The sequence below is a fragment of the Amaranthus tricolor genome, chromosome 10 (assembly GCF_026212465.1).
Source record: "Amaranthus tricolor cultivar Red isolate AtriRed21 chromosome 10, ASM2621246v1, whole genome shotgun sequence".
Lineage (NCBI taxonomy): Eukaryota > Viridiplantae > Streptophyta > Magnoliopsida > Caryophyllales > Amaranthaceae > Amaranthus > Amaranthus tricolor.
In genome coordinates, this window is record NC_080056.1 from 9,323,640 (window position 1) to 9,347,178 (window position 23,539).

The 23,539-nt window shown below is 31.1% G+C and overlaps 2 protein-coding genes across 2 annotated transcripts; both read right to left on the bottom strand.

Annotated features, from left to right (window-relative positions):
• Positions 1–3,895: 3,895 nt before the first annotated feature.
• On the bottom strand, positions 3,896–13,975 carry LOC130825948 (delta(7)-sterol-C5(6)-desaturase-like). Its single transcript, XM_057691399.1, has 3 exons — positions 13,693–13,975; positions 12,950–13,255; positions 3,896–5,907 (listed from the first exon to the last, which is right to left on the bottom strand). The coding sequence occupies exons 1-3, from the start codon at positions 13,886–13,888 to the stop codon at positions 5,615–5,617; spliced, it is 795 nt and encodes a 264-aa protein (XP_057547382.1). The 5' UTR covers positions 13,889–13,975; the 3' UTR covers positions 3,896–5,614.
• A 4,357-nt stretch (positions 13,976–18,332) lies between these two features.
• Positions 18,333–23,067, bottom strand: LOC130825795 (delta(7)-sterol-C5(6)-desaturase-like). Its single transcript, XM_057691203.1, has 3 exons — positions 22,738–23,067; positions 19,986–20,291; positions 18,333–18,884 (listed from the first exon to the last, which is right to left on the bottom strand). The coding sequence occupies exons 1-3, from the start codon at positions 22,931–22,933 to the stop codon at positions 18,586–18,588; spliced, it is 801 nt and encodes a 266-aa protein (XP_057547186.1). The 5' UTR covers positions 22,934–23,067; the 3' UTR covers positions 18,333–18,585.
• Positions 23,068–23,539: the final 472 nt, after the last annotated feature.

A 23,539-nucleotide genomic window follows, 5' to 3' on the forward strand; every position in this document is an offset into this window, starting at 1 on the left:
AAAAACTATTAGAACTCAAAATTTTACGTAAGAACTGTTTACAATAAAAATTAAATAATATGTATATTTGAAATAATCATACTGAAAATCTATTAAGCAATGTACATACGTTCTGAAATTAGAATTTTAATACTTGGAATAGGACTTTTACGCATTTGAAGAAGGCTTTTTAAGTTTTAAAATTGTAACACTAAACATTTATAAAGTTTTAAACCAAAATCATAAGTGGGCTGGGCTTTGCAATCAAGTCTCATGTAAAAGACCGCCGCATAGGAGAATTCCTGTTTATTTAATTGGGTCAAAAATCTCAATTCAAACTCAATTATTTTGGGTTAAGTTTAGATCAAGTTAGTGGGTTGGGTCAGCTTTTGTTGGGCCTAATGTTATGGAGCTATGTTGCCAAACAATATTCTATAGGATATAAGATAAAGTTCTGAAATTGTAACATTTTCAAGATCCAATTATTGATATAAAATGAAGTAATTAAATATTTTTGATGAAATATAATTTCTTATAGCATAAATCTACTTGCAAAACATATGTATAACCATGAGACAAGAATCGTAAACGAAGTTCCTCTCACTACCTTTTCTAATTGGAAATTGAATTTCTGTTGTCTTGTACAATTAGCTTTTGTATAATTTTGTTGAACAATTATATCCTAATACGTACTGAAAAATTAAATCCTGAAACTAACAAATTATTTTAATTTTTATATAATTATATTATATGGGTCATTTACGATTAACTAAGCGCGAACTGATAGAACTGAACAAAATGTTTAGTAGTTGAGTCAAGTAAAATATGTTAGGTTTGAACATAAGAAAGAAAGACAATAATTTTGTTATGACCCGTGACATTTAAGGTATCAATATCATGATATTCGTCAATTGCAAGAAAATATTTGGTAATACTTGTAGAAAGTGTTAAAAATTAAGAATTAAATATTAGGATAATATACTAAGAATGGTGATATTTTGAGAAAATGTCAAAAATATTGCGTCATAATTCAACATTTTTTTAGTGAATGCATCTTGTACTACAAAACACCACACTCTCCAAGAAGTGTAACTTTCCTACTGAGTATTTTGTACACGATATCGTATCAGAAGTCATCGTGACAAGAGGTTATTGGTTTGAATCTCAATCACCTCTCATTTAAAGTGGAATATTAAACGACAGGTATGAGGACCTGTGCTCCATCAATACTTCTAACCCAAATGGTTCACGTGTGAGAGGGCGTATTATAGTATATAACTTAAATGGGGTCTCAACTATAAATTTAAGCTTTTGGTAAAATTAGTTCCTTATAATCTACATATGGTTCAAGTTAGTCATATTTATTATCCATATTTCCAATCTTTCTGGCTGGTTCTAGATGGGGCCGGTTGGGTAGTGCTAACAATTAGTATAATTGTGCTAGTTATTACTGGGTGACCGAGCCAGAGGAGTTTAAAATCTAATAATCTTAAGTTAAAAGCTTTTGTTGCATTGCTTAGTACTCAAACCGTTGCTACTTTGCTATATCTCAACTCATATAGTCATATATGGTTGAATGTTTGATTGTTTTTGTGACTTATTTGGAATAAGATTTTTTTAAGATATTGAATTTTAAAATATTATATTTTTTCAATATTCACAATATTCATTTTATGATTATATCATATGTAGAAGCTCGATGATTTGAGAATGGAAAAGACTAAATAGTGATTTATAAAGTGTCACAAACTGAAATAGTGACTCGTATAAAATTGGTGTGAAAGATTCAAATAGTAACTTGAAAATCAGTCTTAAAATAACAAGTGACAACATAAAAGTGGCCCAAAAAAAGGCAATTAGTGATAAACAATAGCATCACTAATATAAATTATAGTGACTCAAAATTATAATGATACTAAACAACATAAGCACCCATAATTAAACTTGAAAGTGTTGTAAGTTGACATATAGTGACGATTGAAAGTATCACAAAATTATACATTGCCCCACAAAATTGGTGCAAAAGCAAATTGTGACTAGAAAGCGTCACAAATGCAAGTAGTGACAATACATAACGTCATTTATGAAGTTTGTGAATTTCAAAAACGTCGAAAAATATCCACGTTAAAATATCGGCGCTTTCTTGAGGCGTCGCTATTGTATTTTGTAATGCTATTAAAGTTGCAAAATATTATAAAAAGCGTCATAAAATGTTTTTCTAATATATGGAGTTAAGTACATAAAGAATGAGGATGGACGGGTTTTGTAGAAACATGAGAAGATCAAGTTGAGGTGGAGGAAATATTTTTTACAACTATTTTTTAATGGAGCAAGATGCCCAAAAGAGGTAAGCAGAGAAACTACTAATTTACAAGGTTCTCACGAATATGGTCCTTACAAGAAGATAGCAAAAGAAGATTTGAAAGAGGCCTCGGGTAGAATAGAAAAGGCTAACACAAATGACCTAGCTAGATAATATTTTTATTGAAGTATGGTGTTGTTTAGGCGAAAAGGATATTTGTAGAGACAATTAAACCTTTTCTGGTACAAGTGGGTTTGCAATAGGGAAGTTCCCTAAGTCCATTCTTATTCGCTATGATATTGGACGAGATATCCAAACATGTTCGTGAAAGTATTTCATGGTGTGCGATTTAGTGGCGATATTTTGCTCATAGCCAAGACTAGTGATGTAGTAACTGCGAGGCTGGAGCATTGGAGGGCGACTCTAGAATGACTTGGCCAGGCTGCGAATAAGTCACTCCAAAACAGAATACCTATGGTGCAATTTTTAGTGGGGGGAGCAAGTAGGCGAATCTTAAGTGATCGCTAGCGAAGATGTTGTGGCAAAATGACCAAGTTCAAATATTAAGGATCAGTAGTTCAGAGTAATGGGGAGATTGATAAAGAAGTAACAAATCAAATGACTTAAATGAAAAGCAGCCACTAGGGTGCTATGTGATAGGAGTTTCTCGACTAGATTAAAAGGAAAATTCTATCGAGTTGCAGTTTGACCAACCTTATTGTATGGGATAGAGTTTTAGCCAATTAAGAATATAATTGATCATAAGATGACGTATTAGAAATGTGAATGTTAAGGTGAATGTGTGGACACGCCGGTATAATAAAATTAGGGATCATGTTTTGAAAGAGATGCTAAGGGTTATACTCATCTCCGCAAAGATGTGTGAAGCTAGATTGAGATGTTGTGCATGTGGGAAGGAATCCCTCGACGCGCCTGTGAGCGGGGTGGAAAGAATCACATATAGTTGATAAAAAGAGAGGTCGTGGTATGCCTAAGAAAACATTGGAGGAGCAAAATATGTATAAAAATGAGCGAGTTGCAGCTTTTAAAGGATTTGACTAGGGATAAATCTAATTAGAGACATACATCATATTTGTGTTCAAGACCTTGACCAGGTTCCTACTCCTACACATATATGTCACTTATGCCTTGTATATTATGATCATCTTTATATTTCTTTGGTCATGTTATTAGCTTTAATTGTTATCTTGCATTTCATGTTGCGTTTTCTATCTTGCTTTGCTTTTCTTTGGAGTCTTTTTTAAGTCGAGAGACTCTTTGGCTCCATCCTCCTATATAAGTATGATTTTCCGTCTTCAATCCATTCCCACTCTTTCTATGATCGAAATATACTATGGTATGATGATGTTACTGCTTATAAGTATGGCTTTGATACCACTCTATTATGAATAGTAGTTCGGCATTCAATATTCCAAGATTAATTATTTGTCATTTTTTTTCTTTATAAGTATGATTTATTGTCTTTTATTTTTAAATTTTATATGAGCGAAATACATATACACTAGGTTAAAAGATGTACTCACAAATATGGCTTAGTAATTCGGCATTCAATATTCTAAGATGAATTATCTGTATTTTTTATGGTCTCATAGAGAAAATTATAAATTAGGAGTATTAAATATTCGTAGGTCAATTTATGGTCAATTTTTATTGAGTAGTACAATACATGTGTCATGTTGCCCTTGAATTCCTTAGTTCACATGTTAGTATTAATATTAAACACCATAGTTCGCACTCATTAAAGTCAACAAGTACAACTGTTCAATTGTATTCGATTAATATGCTTGAAATTAGTGTACTCCTACGCTACTACTTGTTGTGATGCATGAAAACGTGTTCTTCTAATCAGCATGTCTTAAATGAGTGTGAGATATATAGCCTAATAATCTAATTAGGTTATTAGTGACTCCAATTAACTCCCTTGTTCTTTTCAATTAATCTGCTATATCTTTTTAAAAAATTCTCCCGCATTAAGTTCTGTTGGATATATATTCGTATGTGATTCTATATCAAAAAAATAGATAGAAGCTGACTAATATATAAACTTAGTGGGCTACTCTCCCTATTCCAATTGGGTTTAAGATGGAAGCTAATCAGCTTTGTGTGTAATAACCTTTTCTCTTGTGTAAGTCTTGTTAGACAAATATATAAGTGATTCAACTTCAAATTATTATAAGGCATTTAGAAAAGATGCCCAAAAATAAATCCAATCCGTAAAAGTTTGATCCAAAGTGGACAATATCATACTAATATGAATCATTTACAGTTGGTCCAAATTCTACCACAACTCTTGCTCGAACGAACAAGAGGACAATCTAACATATAGGAGCACTCAAATGAGCAAACTCGTTCAAAATCTACCATATTAAAACTTTGTATTTTTCTCGTTTGAGAGTGATCCATGTGCTTATACAAGTAACTTTTCTTACGCATGGAGATTGATGAATCAAAGGTTTTGGGGAAATGTTGATTTCTAGTAGCAAAAGCCTAGTTGGCTTTTTTCTGGGCCAAGATTGAAGACGAGTCGTCGTGGTTCATAGGGACTGAGGAATTTTCTAGTGGACAAAGCCGAGTCGGCGTCGATGGCATGTGAAGGACCACCGACTTGACGATAGATGCTGCCAAATTCGTGTTTTTGTCCAGAAGAATAAGCCGACTCGGCGCCATTGAAGATTACTAGGCAGCCGACTTGGCTGCGGGTATTTCTTCACGGGAGCAATTCTCTTCACTTGTTTTTGGCCGGTTATTTTGTTTTAATTAAGCAATTAACTTCTTTTATTGGGGATTCATTTATAAAACCCCATTTTAGGGTTAAGGCTTTTTATCATAAATTGAGAGAGATCACAAGAGAGTCATTGTAATTTGTGAGTGATATCTTGATTCATCTTGTAATTCTTTGCGATCATAGTGAAATTATTCGATCTCGATGCCGGTGGATGTAGCTATCACATTGATAGTGAACCACGTTAAATCTCTTGTCTTCGTTCTTGTTGTTTGGTTGAATTTTTTTGTTGTTTCATTATTATTCAACGATCTTATTTCTGCTGTCGCAAACCAGATATCATAGGACCATTTTTAACAATTTACCAAGGTTTACCGTCTTGGTCAATGATCAACACTAGTATTATAACATGTTAACGAGCAAAATTTGTCCTTCAAAAGCAGATCTTGAGGGATTGCAAGTGCTTAAATGGTTCTCAGTCTAGAATTTTGAAATAAATTTACTCTCTACACAATGTGTCACAATCAATTACAAGTATTTTAGAACGAGAACAGTAAATCTTAAAGATGAATAGAATTACATAATAATTATTAATGTTTAATAAATTTGGAAGTCTTAGGATAGCGAAGGGTACCAAAAAACCAGTCCATGAAAATGGTATAATTACCATAATTGTAACGACCAGCAGTATGATGAAAGGTATGAAATTTAGAATCCATGATAGGCCAAAGTTGAGTGTCACTTCTATCATGTACAACAACACCCCAAACAGCTTCTACCAGGAAAAGTCCCAAAAATGTTGTGAAATGTACTGGAACCAATATTAGTATCACACCATATGGAAATTCTTGTAATGCTCCATCCAATGGGTGCCCTGACCAACCTATTTTTTATGCAACAAACACATATACATACACTTTTTATTACATCATAATTTATAAATTTGGTGAATTAATTAAGTTTCTAAAACTTTTTTTTTTAGACAATCAAAAAGTATTTTATTTGATACTAAATTGTCCCATATGCTTTTCTTTTTACACTATTCAGTGATTAATATTGAGCTTTATTCTTAACGTATAATTAATTTATATCAGTGCCAAGTAGAATCTTGTTTAATTTGCCTAAATTTAAATTTATTAAAAAATTTTATAATTTTTAAGGATGCAAAATTAGAGTATTATAGGGTGAAATATGCACTAGATAGTAAAAAGTAAACACTAAAACAAAATTAATTTTTTTCGACATAGAATTTACCGGCATTAACAACAATGTCACTGATTTATATTTTTAGCGTAATAATTGTTGGTTTTTATTTTAAGTTTCACAACGTGATTTAGTGACACTTTATTTGGCATTTAGTGACATATGTAATTGTAATCAATAGTGGCATTTATAAGAAATGTTACTAGATCCGATGTAGCCAAAAGCTTTAGTATGCTTTTTTTTAAGTTGCTTAAAGGTCTAATAAATGTCATTAAATCTACTATATATACCATTAGAAATTTAAAGTAAATTAGATATTCTTAAATATATCTCACTAAAAAGATTTTTTTTTAGTGAAATGAGACATAAAGGCTAATAGAGGAATATTTTTTATATATGCTCCTTCATTTTCTTTTTGCTTGTGGCCCTCTAGCTATAATATATGGGTTAATATTTACTCTATAAATTATAATCTACTAACTTTCAGTCAAATTAAAGGTTAATTTAGGTCAAACTATTAATTGACACGTTAAAATATAATACTTGTTGGCTCATTTTATAGAACAACTAATTAAATTATGAAAAGACTATGTAAATAAGTAACGTTGTGAAAATTTTTATTGTGGTTTTCCTATCAATTTTTTTCCTAAAATTAGTAATTATTACCATTGTTGTTGCTATCTTGATTTTAATCTACGATCGAAATACACGCAAGGGATTCAAATTGTAAATAATATTGCAATGTTACTAGAATCTTACAATCCTAAATGAAATATAATTTCAAGTGGTAGAATTAGAACACAATTAAACATACCATCAACCCTATTATAACTAGTCGCTTAATCATCAATATTACTGATACATAAAAGTGTCAAAGCGGTCCCTTAATGTTACTATACATCGCAATCCTTTTCATTTTGTCGTCACCCCTTATGTATTGAACTTCTAATATTAACCCTGGATTCTTTTCAAACCTTCAATCTCTAACATCTCTCTAAAAACTCTCTTCGAATACTCAGAACTAAAACAAGCTTAAACAAAAACTCGAATTACTGTGGAAAATGAAAATAATCACCAAAATGATTCGGTAAGCATCGATAACGATCGTTAATTTAAAAAAACATGTGTTGAAATTTGATACATGTTCACTTTTTTGCTATAACTTTTAATAGGAAAATGAAATAATTGCAATGTTTGTGGCATTAGAACCTATGCTTCAAGATCTTTCCAATGATATATTATATGCCTAATTCCGATAACCGAACGAGAAATGACGATCGTTTAAACTTTATTTGTGCTGAAATTTGATACATGTTCAATCTTTTGGGCATAACTTTTTATAAAAAATCTTATTAATGCAAGGTTTATATCATTAGAAACTAGACTTCGAGAGCTTTCCAACGACATATTATATGCCCGATTCCGACAATCGAGAAAAAAAATGACAACCATTTAAAGTTTGCAGGGATTTTTAACATCTAGTCGCGCGCGACCGGACTGCGGTATGGTCACGAAAAACACACGACTCCACTGCAGTCCAGTCGCACGTTTTACACGACCATACCGCAGTACGGTCGCGCGCGACTGGATGTTAGACATTATTGCAAACTTTAAACGATCGTTATTTCTCACTTAATCGTCAGAATTGAGCATATAATATGTCGTTGAAAAGCTCTTGAAGTCTAAATTCTAATATTGCAAACTTTTCATTAATATGATTTTTCTATAAGAAGTTATGCCCAAAAGATTGAACATATATCAAATTTTAGCACAAGCAAATTTTAAACGATCATTATTTCTCGCTCGGTTATCGGAATTGGCTATAAAAATATCATTGGAAAGATCTTGAAGTCTGTGTTCTAATGCCGTAAACATTGCAGTAATGTGATTTTCCTATCAAAAGTTTTGGCCAAAAGAGTGATCATGTATCAAATTTCGACACAAAACGTCTGATTAGATTTACTTTCCAATTTAAAAAAGTTGTTTTCTTTTTAAAAATTAATATTTTTTATTTTATTTTAATTATTATTAAAAAATTTACTTTAGTAATAATATTGGTTGATTTTATAATTAAAAATAAATTTAAGGGCATTTTAGTAATTTCAATAAAAAAGAGGTGGCGACAAAATAAAAAGGGTGGCGAACTTTAAGGATTGGATTTCAGGTATGGTTATAAATTTCAATCTAGCTATTTCTAGGTTTGTTTAGCTTTAAGTCAAGTCATATCAAATGGGGTTTATAAACTACTTCTATTTATCTTTACCGGAGGAATTTTCTAACTTACATGCTAAGTGCATTAATTGTTGTGCCAAGCACCAAATCTCACAATGACGGAGGTGAGTTCGATCACCTCGTAGCATACTCAATGGCTTGCATGATTGAGAATGATGATGAGTGTGAATTGAAGTATAAAGTTATACGTTTTGGATCACTTGATGAAGTGATCAAAATGGATGGTTTGATGTGCTTTAATGAAGGCAAGAGAGTGCTTGAGGATAGCCTTGATTTATGCCCTGTTTGAGGCAAGACTTAAGAGGCCAAATGCTAGCTCGAGGCACCCAACATTCGAAAGAGGTTGCTCGTTTGAGCATGACTATAGCTCGTCCAAGCATGCTATAACAGAGGAGGAAACACGGCTTCCGTTTTAAGTGCCGTTTTGTTTGGGGTTTAAGCCCAATTTCTTCTAGGGTTTCTAATATGTATACTAGGCTATATAAGAGAGACTTAGAACATCATTTGGAGAAAAAATAGAGAATGAGGCTAATACACATAGAAGCAACTAGGGTTTATCACCAAGAGAATTCTTCATTGTATTAGTGAGTATGTGTGAGACCACCATTAAAGATGAGGTCTTTGCTTTGAGAAGTTGTTCTTAAAGCTTGTGTAGCTTGTCATTGATATATGTATTATTGAGTATATTAGTGAAAGTAATCTTTGTTTGAGGGGAGGTATCCTTATATACCTCATAAAGATTGTGTCTTTGTTCATTGTTGTTCTTGCTCTGTTTTTGGTTGGTTTCTTTGCACTTGTTTGTGAAGAAAATCATAATGCAGAAATAAAGATTTATTGGTTTTGAATACTTGGTTTGTATTATAAATTAACTAGATCAATAATAGCCCGTTTTTATACAAGGATTAAGAGGACTAAATAAGGAAATAAAATTTTCTATGAAATAATTACAAATCATAATATTCTATAATATTCTCTAAATGTATGCATAATATATTCCTACACTCCCCCTCAAGTTAGGTCGTCGGATCACCAATACCTAACTTGCACAAAGCAGCTTCAAAAGCTTCACCTGTAACTGCCTTTGTGAGAATTTCAGCTAATTGATCTTTGGATCGTACAAATGGAAGACTGATGACTTGCTTCTCAAGTTTCTCCTTTATAAAATGTTTGTCTATCTCCACATGCTTTGGTCGATCATGTTGAACTGGGTTAACTTAGATGTTGATGGCTGCTTCATTATCACAAAAATAATTTACAAGCTTCCTTTGGTGGGAATTTTAATTCGCACAAGAGTTTCTTGAGCCATAAAATCTCTGTTATTCCTTTGGCTATTCCCCTAAACTCTACGTCGGCACTTGAAAGAGCTACTACCTTCTGTTTCTTACTTCTCCAGGTGACTAGGTTCCCTCCTACCAGGGTAAAGTACCTGAGGTAGACTTCCTACTATCCTGATCTCCAGCCCAGTCTGCATCTGTTTAAGGCATGAGATCAAGATGATCATTTTTTCTAAAGAGGACCCCTCTGCTACTAGTGCCCATCAAATATCTAAGTATCCTCATTACTGCTTCCATATGTGATACTTGAGGAAGATACATGAATTTACTAACTACCCCAACGGCATATGAAATATCAGGTCTAGTATGGGATAGGTAGATGAGTTTTCCCTCTAACTTCTGATATTGTTCTTTATCGGCTAATTCTTCATCTTGTACTGTCTGAAGCCTATGGATGGCTACAATTGGCGTTTCAGTTGCTTACAATCAAGCATCCCAGCATCTGCTAGGAGATTAAGCATGTACTTCTTCTGATTGATGAAGATTCCTCGTTTTGACCTTAAAACTTCAATCCCAAGGAAATATTTTAGGTTTTCTAGGTCTTTCATTTCGAACTCCATGAACAACTTCTTCTTCAGATCACTAGTCTCTTCTTCATTGTTCCCAGTGATGACCATATCGTCAACATAGTTTATCAAACAAGTAATCCTTCCTTTCTCTTTCTTCAAGAACAAAGTGTGATCAGAGTTACTTTGCTCGTTCCCAAATTTCTTCATTGTTTGCAGTAAACCAACCAAACCATGCTCGCGGAGATTGTTTCAAGCCATATAATGCTTTCTTGAGTCTACACTCTTCTCCTGATCCATACTTATCTGAGAAGCCCGGTGGGGCTTTCATATAGACTTCTTCTTTAATTTCACCATGGAGGAAAGCATTTTTTACATCGAACTGGTACAACGGTCAATCTTTATTTGCAACGACTGAGAACATGACTCTGATTGTATCAATCTTGGCAACCGGGGAAAATGTTTCTGAGTAGTCTACCCCGTATGTCTGAGTATACCCTTTAGCTAGAAGTCAGGTTTTGTATCTCTTGATGGTCCCATTGGCATGATATTTGATCGAAAACACCCATTTACAGCCTATTGTTTTCTTCCCTTTGGGTAAATTACATTTCTCCCATGTGTTGTTCCTTTTGAGGGTTGCTATCTCATCTTCCATAGCCATCTTCCATTTCGGATTCTGAAGAGCTTCTATAGTGTTTCGGGGTATAAAACTCGAATACAGGGCGACATTAAAAGAAACAACAGATTGGGATAGATTATCAACATTACCCTGATTGATGGGGTATCGAGACAGTTGTGCTTCAAACTCAGGGTCATATCTCCATGGTGGAATACCCCTCATACTCCTTGGGGGTAACTCATATTTTCTAGGTGATATAACACTAAGAACATCATTAGAAATATCAATCAAAGGCTCATGAATTACCTCTTGTTCGGATTGCTCCCCAGATGCTTCAGACAATACATGAGTAGTCTGAGGAGGAGGATGTACTATATTTTCAGTGGCAACAACTGTGGGATTACCTACTTGCTCTGTAGGGTCATGATCAATTATAGGATCTAGATTGATAATAGTAGGATATATTAGCCAGCTTAAGTCATCACCACTCACAGTCTTCCCCTGAGGACTAAGCTGGGGATAGTAGTATGAACTCTCAAATAAGTCACAGTCCATGGTGGTATAGAGTTTGTTGTGGATTGGATCAAAACATCAATAGCCTTTTTGATTCACCCTATACCTAATGAAAACACACTTAACAGCACGAGGTTCACGTTTGTTCCGAGCTTGTTTGGAAAGGTGAACATATACAACATAACCAAATACTCAAGGACGTAAGGAATGAGAAGATAGAATAGTAGTATGGGTTTGAAGTGTTTCCAAGGGAGTTTTAAAGTGGAGAGCATTTGTGGGAAGGTGATTAGTCAGGTAAGTAGCAGTGGCAACTGCTACTGGCAAAAATTGAGCTGGGTCTTTGCTTAGACACATGCCTCACAATCCAGGGGTGCATTACAATTATTAAGAGATGGAAATAGATGTTTCAATTTGGTCTTTCGATATTCTAGATCTTGGTTTAGGGATTTGGTTTTTAATTTTGGGTAATAAGAATCCTGTGGTATAGACCTCTTTGTTGGTGTTTAACCACTTCGGTTGCGACAAAGGGATCGGTGATGTCTGCCGGATTCCAATTTCCATTATAGGTAAGTGCTTTTTTTTCTTCGGTAGATGATAAACCTGATATGGTGGGCCGGTTATTGGTCACCGGAAAATACCATTGGCTCTAATACCATGAAGAAAATCATAATGCGGAAATAAAGATTGATTTGGGTTTAAATACTTGGTTTGTATTATAATTTAACCAGAGCAATAATAGCTTGTATTTATACGAAGATTACGAGGACTAAAAAAGAAAACAAAATTTTCTATAGAATAATTACAAATTATAATATTCTATAATAATCTCTAAACATATGCATAATATATTCCTACATTTTGTGATAATTCTTCACCAAATATCAATACCCATTCACAACAATTTAACTATCTCTTTTCCCTATCTTACAACAACTTTGCTAGAAATATGTTATACTCCTAATTATGATCCTCATAAATTATTTATATCCATCTTTCTTCGGAATTCATGTACGTAATTTCCATCATTTTCAATCATTTTGGGAGTTAAATGACATAATTGGTCTAGATTAATTTTAGTATATATAACCTTATAGTTAAAGAAAAAAAAAACTAATAAATCTATATACTGATACATAAATAGGTGATCCTGAATTTTTTCCTTTTCCACATGGTAGACAACAAATTCACGTGGTTAATGGTGATCCTGAGCTTCCAACTTTTCCATGTCACGATAGTCAAAATATTAAATTTTTGGTTAAATTAAGTACTTATTTTGACTGGCTTACGAAATATGTTGTCAATTAGGGTGATCGTGAAGTTTTTTTTGAATAAAAAGTTATTATGTTTGAGAAAAATAATGTAAAGTTAACAAAAACACTTTTTTTTTGTCTACTATGTAGAAAAGTTGGAAGTTTAAGGTCACCAAGTGTATTAAAAAACATATTTGTCTTCCACTTTAAAAAGCCAATAATTCAGGATTATCACTTGAAATTTACCGGTAAAAGTGGTAGAACATACCTGTAAATGGAGAAATGATGTTCTCTTTACTATAACGATGATGAGATGCATGAATATACTTGTAAATAGGCTTGATATCATGCATTAATCGATGAGCCCAATAAACCCCAAATTCCACAATAAAAAGATAAATGATTGTGTAAATTACATAAGAAGGCCAACCAACATCACTTATTCGAGGGTAACATTGAGTCCAACCATTCTCAGCCATCCACTCGAAACCTGTTGAAAACAATGTGCTAAATGGTATTGATTGGTATGCTCCCAATGCTTGCCATACCATTTCTCTTTTTGAAGGCATCTTCTCTACAACAACATCCAAAAATAAATATTAATAATGGAAATGGAAATTTATAACAAAAAAAACTTTTTTGTGATAAAAGTTATATCACCATGGGAATGACATGGAACTTTTGATGAAATTTTACACTATTAATCATTCTCATTACCACCATTTAGTACTACTAACCAAACGGACCGTAAAAAAATTGAAATAGAGAGATGGCATTTTGATGGAGTTGATAGTTTATTGAAAATTTTAAAATAAAAATTTAGAACATAAAGAACCTATTAGGTTTAAATTTGCCTTAACGACTCAAGATATACAGAGTAGATAACCCATAAGTGATAGTAGTAGTCAGTAACGAAAATGAATTTAATTAAAAATTTAAAGAAAACCAAAACATATTTTTAAATAACCCAATTTAGCAATAAATTATGATAATATAATTTGAAGAAAGCACCTTTGGAAGACGAAGCATAGCGTTTCCAAAAGTTGAGGCAAAAGAAGGCAGTGAGTGGATATAATATAAAAGCAAAAAGAGTGGTTCGAAGCCAAGAGCTTATAAAGTGAGGCAACAAAGATGATATCTTCTTTGATAACACTATTTCATTATACCAACTTGTCTCCTCTAAAAACAACTTCATATACTCCTCCATTTTTTTTTTTTTGGCTTAAATTCTTAAGGGTTTGGGTACAAGTCACCTATATATCTTCTCACTACAAATGGCCCCACTTAGATTTGAAATTTTATTTGATTTTGTTATTATTAATTTTTAGATTTTGAAAATTTGACTTTTGATTCCATATTTATAATTATTTGGTTTTAGATAATAATGCATTATAGAAAACTAATTAATGTACTTATTAGATTATTTGTGTGTTTTCATTTTATTTCTATACAAATGTCAATGCAACAGCTAGTCTATATTAAATGATTTAATTTTTATAAGGTAAGTTTACATATTTTTGACTGTTTGAATTTTATTTAAGGGGATGATAATACTTAGCATTATAGTATTGACATATTATCTATATCCGTATAATAACAATAATAATTAACTATTTCTAAAACAAAACATCACTAAAATAAAATACCATTGACATCATTCCCTTTTAAAATTGCATATATATTACTTCCTCATATAAATTTTTTAAAAAACCACTGATGATATCATTATATATTAATCACATCCAATGTATTGTTGATTCCATAAAGATTTATTATTTCAAGTCCACACTATTATTTAAGTTGAGTGCTTTTTGATTTTTTATTCTATTGCAATATCTATAATGTTCTATTAACTCTTACTAAAATAAAACACGGCTCACATCATTATCTTTTAAATTGCTTATGTGTCAATTTCTCATAAAAAATTTTCCCTCTAAAATTTAATGATGATGTCATTGTTATTATTATCATCTTTGACTTACTACTTTCTTATTTTGAGTAAATTATTATTCTGATTAATTGTTTTTTTTTTTACTTTTTAAGTCAAATCGCAATTAATGTATTAGAAAACTAAATATTATATTTCATTTATTTCAATTATTCATAAAATATTTTCAATTTCATTTATTAAATGAATATTATTTAGTGTATTGGATATTTCAATTATATTTATTGAATGAATATTAGAAAGCTATATATAATATACTTATATTAGGATTTGTTTTTGTTATTTATACTCTTGGTTATTTAAATGCAATGCTTAATTCTAATATAATTTAGGTTGTAACTATCTTTATATAAGTCACTTATATTTTTTATGAGAAAAAAATTGTCTTTGTCGTTTAAACTAATAAAATAATTTAACATATTTCTATGTATTTATATTTGATTTTAAAGTGTATTATTAATAGTGATAATATTTAATACTTCTATAAACTAATGTAATAGTTATTTTTATAAGCAAAAATTATTATGTTATTTTTTATTAAAAGAAATTCATAATTTCATATTGTACTCAAGATACGAATCATTTTTTCTTTTATTCAAAATAAAAAAAAAAGTATAAATATAATTACACTGCGCACAATCCAAAATATGATATAATATACATAATGAATACAACTGTTTAGAGTGAAACAAAAATAACTACAATATACAATTTATTTCATTAAGTTTTAATTTCTTAATTTATACAAGTATGTCAGAAAATTTGATAAAGCCGTGCATCACACGACCACTATCTAGTGTATAGTAAAAATATCATCCTAGTAAATTTTCATTTATTTATAATAACTCTTTATTTTCTTTCAACTAAACAATATGCAAACAAAAGTTCTATAATTATGATATAACTTTTTAGGGGCATTCAATTAAGAAACCTTTCTCAAAGTAATATAAACCAAAATTTAATCATAAATTTACCTTAGACCTAAGTTTATAAAAATTTTAATTCTAACTTAAATCGAAAATCTTTCTTAGAATCAGATTGAAGAATCGGATCGTAGAATCAAATGATTCTACAATTTTTTTTTTAAAAAAGATATAATTACTTATGCATATTATATATTCATTTTTGTTGTATAAGAATACTTAAAATTCATTTAATATTTCAATAATATATCATTATTCAAAAATAACATATATATACATTTTCTTTGTGCATTTTTTATCTTATTTTTTGTATGAATTGATAAACGTAATAAGATTTACATTAATCATATACTCAATATTTTAATGAAACAAAAAATCACACTAACTAAATACAGTAACAATGATCCTCAATCAATTACACAACACCAAGTACATTGCTACATTATATAATTGGTTATCTAAGTCATATTATCTTGTAAAATTATTAAAGTCCTAACAATTTCATAATGTTGGAGTTTTGGTGTGACTTTGAGTGCACCAATAGTGTATGATGAGGTTGGTGATGTGTATATGTGTGTGTACGATGATGTGGGAGTCATTATAGACTTTCTGATGAGCTGCTCGACCCACGCTGTGGCATGCTCGATCGAGCCAGTTGGCTCGACCAGATTAGTGAGCATTCTGATCTGCTGCTCGACTGGAATACAAACCGCTCGACCAAGGCCATTTCGCTCGACCGTCGAGCAAGGGTCCAGAATGCACTCTGTTTTCTTGCACGATAAGTTTTACGGGAATGTTTTAATGTGGGCCTTTACTCAATCATTGGTATACGGCTACTACTATAAATAGGAGTCTCATACACTCACTTCAAGTTGATTCAAACCCTAGCTAAACACAAACCCATCTTCTTTATCTTCTCCAAGTGTAATACTTCTTTGTAAGAGTTCTTGAAAACTCCATTGTTTCTTCATATAATCAAGCAAGCTAACCACCACTGAGGACGTAGCCCACATTGGGGTGAACCTCGTAAATCTTGTGTCTTTGATTTTGCTTTCTTTCTTATTGTTTCTCATTACTTGTTATTGAAGTGTTGTTTACTTGCATTGAACACCCTTGTCATTGGTCTTGGGTGTATTCTAGGGATAAAGATTGAAACTTTAAACCCTAGTATGTTTGTTTTATCACATAACACTAAATGCAAAAACTCAATAATTTGAACACCAATTCTGTCATTGATAAGTAACTAACACCAAATGAAACCAAGTCTTAACTTGTAAGCTAGATTAAAACATAGCTCTAAGGTAGCAAGAATTTTTATCAAAAGGCTAAGATTGCCAACTCCTACGCATGTTGTTCATAAAACAACCATATTATCATCAAAAGTCTTAATTTAATCACTAAAAAGAAAAAATTTATCATTCTATGATTTTATACGATTCTAATGATTCTATGTGCGATTTTAACTGATTTTGATTTCAGTAACGATTTAATTGTTAGTGTGTCAATGACATTTTGAATTGCATTTTTTAACAACCATGCACAAAATTTTCATTTAATAAGTCTTTGACATGGTATCAGAACCAGCTAACAAGAGATCACAGTTCGAATATTAACCATCCCTTATTTAAAGTGGAATATATAGTGTTAGGCATAAGTAGAGTCTGTAATGGATCAACAGTTCTAACCCAAAGGGCTCTCATGTAAAAAAGCATGTTAGAATATAATATAACATATTTTTGAATCTCATCTATCAACTTCAACTTTTAGTAGAATTGTGGTTAATTCTTTGACAATATATATAAATCGTTAATGATTTGTTTGTCTAACAGTGCGTGAATCATTGTATTCATGAATCATGAAATATTATCTTTAAAAATCTAGCTAGCAGCAATATCTTTATTTAATAAAGAAAAACTGCTACAAAATAATAATTGTCTTGTTTGTATTAATTTTTCTAAACATGTTGGCCAACTAAAATGTATGTCAGCTCATAGAATTTATTAAAAAATCGTGGTTGGAGTTGTAATGCCGATGAGATAACAGTGCATGGATGGCAGGTTTTTATTAATTGGCATCAATAATAATAATAATAATGCTACCAATTATGCTTATTTAATTAGAGTGGTGAATCATTTACAATATCAATGGAAGGTGGTAGAAACAGGTGCCCATCCCCCCCATGCTCGCTAGCTAGATAACTAACATTTACTTCACCTACAATTCACTACAATGTGATGTATTGGGTCATGATCAGGTCAACAAAATTAGTTAGGAGTTTCAAAAAAATCCCATCTCAATAATACCATTTTTAAAACCATAACATTTTCTTATTCTTATCATATTATTTATTTATTTATATATATATATATATATATATATATATATATATATATATATATATATATATATATATATATATATATATATATATATATATATATATAAAAGAAGAGGATCACATGAAACCACTTAAATTGGTGAGAATAATATTTAACTTTTTTGTAAAATCACAATTCTAACAATTTTGTTGCTCGGAAATCACGTTCATCTATGTATCAAAAGTAGGATTATGTTTGCAATATAGTTTATATTATGATTTTCCATGGGATACAATTTTGAGTGTCAGATAAACGTTATCGAAAATTTCGCTAATCACATCAAATATAATTGAACATGATTCGTGTTGCAATGGAATTATTTATAGCTAATTGCGTAATGATCGAGTGACCATCTATGACTTCTCATAACAAAACAAGTCTTATAGGCCGTTATATGGCAATATATTTCATCTATAAATTAAGTATTAAAATTATAAGAAAACTTTGTCCATACAAAAAGGAGATTTTAATTTATCAATCCTCATCAATTGACCAAGAGCTAGTCTTATAAAAGACCACTTCTCAGTGATACGAGCTCACAACAAAATGTAATATATTGGGCAATTTAACCCATATTTAAAGTGCGTCTCACAGTAAAATCGTTTCATACAAGAATTTGTCGTGATCAATCACAATATTAAACTTAATTTCATAATTAACTAGGTTTTACATGATTAGCATTAAGCTTAGGATGGCGAAGGGTTCCAAAAAACCAGTCCATGAAAATGGTATAATTACCATAATTGTAACGACCAGATGTATGATGAAAGGTATGATAATTAGAGCCCATGATAGGCCAAGCTTTAGGATCACTTCTATCATGTATTATAACACCCCATACTGCTTCTACCAGGAAAAGTCCCAAAAATGTTGTGAAATGTACTGGTACAAACATCAATATTATTCCATAAGGAGTTTCTTGTAATGCTCCATCCAATGGGTGCCCCGACCAACCTGTTAAATTATTATTATTATCAGACGCGGAATAAAAATTGACAAATTTTTTAAAAATTTTGTGTATTTTCAAAAATTATAATATTTTTCTAACAGCTTTTAACTTAATACATTTAACATATACTACGTAATTTAGTATTAGAGTCCCTAATTTTTTAGGGTCATGTGTAGTCGAATAATATATTGAAGGTGCTAAGAATCTTTACTATTTATTATTATTAGATATAGAGCTATAGAAGAAGTTTCTTATTAATCATTTGATTTGTTCTGATATTCAATTTATTGTATTTATTATTTGATTTAGTTAATAATACATATAAACAATTTAGTAATACAAGTTTCTAATAAAGTACATATTTTATTAATTTTTGTATGTTCTTGACATAGGATTTTTGGTGTTGTTACTTTTGAAGTAAAATACGGTACACTAGGAAAGGGTTTATGAAAATTCAATATATATTGTCACTATTTTGGAAAAACCCAAATCTCAATATATAAGCACCATTTATTGTTGTTACGACATTTAGGCATTCACTAAAAATTATCAACAATTTAACGTAACAGAAAATCCAATATGATATGTATATATTTTAAAATAATAGATTATTATAGTAGTAACTTGTAAATTAACAAATGATTATTAAACTGATACATTTATTTCACCATAGGTATGTTTACTTTTATTAGTTCGCCATATATATATTTACTTTTTAATTGTAGGATGAATATCATCATCATCCTACCTAGTGTATCTCGCTCATAGAAAAATTATGGACAAGATCTCGGAAGAAAAGGACGGCAACAACTCATACCCATAAAGGAGAGCGCGGAAACTTTTTAATTGTAAGATGAATGACCTTATTAATTGAATTTCATACATTTGGGTAAGTATTGATAAATTTGTAATTAGACCTGTAAACAAGACTCAAATAGGAAATTAGTTGACTATATACACATAAATCCAACGAGTTTTCATCCTAAAATCAATTAAAAATAAAAGTTGTCCATTCAGTTTATAAGTTAAGTAGTCAGTGAGTCGATTTTCTCTAACTATTCAATATGAGATCTTAACAAATCAGGTGTTCAGAATATGTGAAATACCTGTAAATGGAGAAATGATGTTTTCTTTACTATAACGATGATGAGGTGCATGAATATACTTGTAAATAGGCTTAATATCATGCATTAATCGATGAGCCCAATAAACCCCAAACTCCACAATAAAAAGATAAATGATTGTGTAAATTACATAAGAAGGCCAACCAACATCACTTATTCGAGGGTAACATTGAGTCCAACCATTCTCAGCCATCCACTCGAAACCTGTTGAAAACAGTGTGCTAAATGGTATTGATTGGTATGCTCCCAATGCTTGCCATACCATTTCTCTTTTTGAAGGCATCTTCTCTACAACAACATCCAAAAATAAATATTAATAAATTTTTTTCCTTGACATTCTTTGAATAAACACACTTGAATAGGAAAAAGTAACTTTGGAGGTCATTAAAAATTTGTTATGAAAGTGATACTCCCTACTTGGCACGGTAAAAGTTGACCCGACCTGTTAACCCGACCTTAAACTAACTCGAAATAATTAAATGGGTTTGGGTTGAGATTTTTGACACAATTAATTAAATGGTTGACCCGACCTAATCTGTTTATTAATTCGGTTAGGTTCGGGTAAAAATTTCAAACTTGAAACAAACCTGTATAACCCATTTAATTAAACGTGTCAATTCTAAGTTAAATCAATAAGTACAACCTAAACTTAATTCATTTAATATTTTATTATTTTGTATAGTCCATACAAAATAAACAACAAAAAACCATTAAAATTAAAATTAAAATTAGATGTATTCAATGTTAAAAACCTTAAAATGAAAACAAAAAATTATCAATGGTATAAGTGGGTCAAAATCAGGTCGACCTGATCAGTTGCAAGTCAGGTCAAGGTGGTGATTTTCGACCCAATTAACTAAATGAGTTGGGTTTGAGTCAAGAGTTTTCCATCCTATTTATATATGACCCGAACTCGTACCCGACTCAACCTAAAATTTGTTTGACAGGCCTACTCCCTAGCCCCTATTTACTAGTATTATTGTCTCATCAGATTTTTATACGTTTGTCAATGTACATATTTAATCATTAACATCTCAATTTTTATTTAATAAAAAATTATAAAATATTAATGTTAATATAATATATATCGAAACAAATCAAATAAAATTCAATTTGACTGTGTTTTATCTTATAGAATAAAAATATAATACAAAAAAATAATATCAAAAAATCAAATTGAACTGTAATAGTGAATAAGAGGGAGTAACATATATGATATATATTAGAGTCTCAACTATTATCTTAAACTTTTAATGGAGTTAGTTTACGGAGAAGATTAAAAAAGTACAAGTATGAATCATATATGGTCCTCCCATATTGTGGAAATATTTGTTTTAAGTATGAGACTGAGAGAGACTTGTGTTGCATTTAAAATATAGCCTAAAAGAATCTCATCTGGGAGGTAATTTGATATAGTATATAATATGAAAGTCAATGTTATACTCCCTCCTATTCACCTTAGGAGTTTCATTTGACTTTTTACGGATTTTAAGGCGAGTCAAAAGTGGGACCATAAGGGTAGGAAAGAGAGTGGTATTATGGGTTTTTTAATGTAAGGAAGGAAAATTAGTATGGATAATGGAGGGTATAATTGAAAATAGGATAAAGTTACTAAGGGCATAAAAGTCAAAAACCCATACCAAAAATAGAAATGGGACAATTAAGATGACTTGACCATAAAAGAAAATAGGACATATAAGCTGAATAGGAGAGAGTAATAAACTAGTGATAAAATGAAAGTTTACTCAAGTTTTTAATAAGCTCTAACCTTAAAAGGCAAATGATAATATATGGCAGTTAGATAGCTAGTTTGGAGATGAATTTTCAAGAGAGGGTTACTCAATAAAATTGATTTGGGCTATATCTATATATTCTACCTATTTCTTAATTTGTTTACACATAAATTTAAATAAGATACAACATGATAAAGTTACTTTCTTATTTCCTATTACTAATATAATCTATAGTTAATTTTAACTCTTTTATCACAATGGAGGGAAGGGGAGCAAAGCCAAGGTAAACAAAGATTGGTGTATTTCCATCTTTAATCTTTCACAAAGTTATTTCTTGAAGATGACGTTTATCACCAAATGACTCAAGCCAAGGCACACCATATCATGGTGATGGAGCAATACAAAGAACGAGAAGATAGAAGTGTTTGAAGGGTTCCTTGAATAAGCAAAGGTGTCTTAATCTAGGTAAGAAGATGCACAAAGAATGCCTTGAACAAGGCATGGGATGCAAGAAAGGTGCCTTGAACGGGGAACACCAAAATTAAATGCTTGAGAGCAAGTGTTATTCGTTCGAGTACCCTGGTGCAGGGCCAAATACGACTTTTTTGATTTGATCTATGTTTGGAGATAAGTTGTCTACTTTGTCATAAGGTTATTCTATTTGCTTGGGGACTATATAAGGGCTCTAAATCAGATTGAAATGCAATGTAAGGAGGCTAATGCATAAGGAAAATAGGGTTGTTGAGTCCTAGAGTGTTCTCTTGTTAAAGTATGAGTGATCTCTATTTGAGATAAAAATGTAGATGAAATACATGTCTTTCTCATACATAATGCTAATAAATCTACTTAAAATAAGGAATAAATAAGATTCAAACTGGTAATCCTTATGTCATGTTGGTTTTACCATGTCAAGAAACCAACATAACCAAAAGCTAAAGTTAATAACCGAGAGCACGAATAAACAAAAAAACTACTGTGGGGTGTGAGCTTAAGCTATATACCTTTAGATGAAGAAGCATAGCGTTTCCAAAAGTTGACGCAGAAGAAGGCAGCTAAGGGATAAAGAAGAAATGCACATAGAGTTGTTCTAAGCCAAGACCTCAAAAAGTGAGGAAGCATTGAATGTAGCTTCTTTGGTAACACTATCTCATTATACCAATTTGTCTCCTCCATGAACATTTTCATATAATCCTCCATTTTTGTTCCCACTAATTAGCTTCTTTAAAGCTTTTCTTTGACCCAATTTTTGTGGGTATGTGATTTCTAGCTTTTTAGAGCTTATTACAGATTTATAAAAACTTAAATTTTACGTTCATGCATTATATTGAGAGAATAATAATTAGTTTGCAATTTAAAAACTGGGCGCATTTATTAATCCACATTGAATAGATTAAGTTCACATGATTAACAAGGAAAGAAAACGTTTAACTAGAAAGGTATCAAGTTGACCAAATCTCTAATCAAAATCGGCACTCAATTAGTAGCTTGAAAAATTAAAATTGTTTAAAAAAAATGTAATTGTTTTACGCAAATTCTTAAATGAGATAGTCTCATGGTAAGACGCGCTATCACGTTTATCCATGTACTTTTAGTGTATCAAGGTGATTACTTATAATTTTAAATTGATCAATTACAAAAATTGTGATAAATTTGGGCTTCTACACAAGACCCGCACAAGATGAGAGTTGACTGCACAGAAACCCGATTAGGTCCCATCTTAAAATCAGTTGGTACTAGAGAGAGAGTATCCCGTTAAGCTTATACGCTAGTCAATCTTTATTTAATTCTTCAATGTGGAATCAT

Coding starts and splice junctions, on each gene's coding strand:
- LOC130825948 (XM_057691399.1), bottom strand. CDS start 13,888: ATGGAGGAGTATATGAAGTTGTTTTTAGAGGAGACAAGTTGGTATAAT. Junction 13,256..13,692: donor CTATGCTTCGTCTTCCAAAG/GTGCTTTCTTCA, acceptor ATGTTGTTGTAG/AGAAGATGCCTTCAAAAAGA. Junction 5,908..12,949: donor CATCATTTCTCCATTTACAG/GTATGTTCTACC, acceptor CATAAAAAATAG/GTTGGTCAGGGCACCCATTG.
- LOC130825795 (XM_057691203.1), bottom strand. CDS start 22,933: ATGGAGGATTATATGAAAATGTTCATGGAGGAGACAAATTGGTATAAT. Junction 20,292..22,737: donor CTATGCTTCTTCATCTAAAG/GTATATAGCTTA, acceptor ATGTTGTTGTAG/AGAAGATGCCTTCAAAAAGA. Junction 18,885..19,985: donor CATCATTTCTCCATTTACAG/GTATTTCACATA, acceptor ATAATTTAACAG/GTTGGTCGGGGCACCCATTG.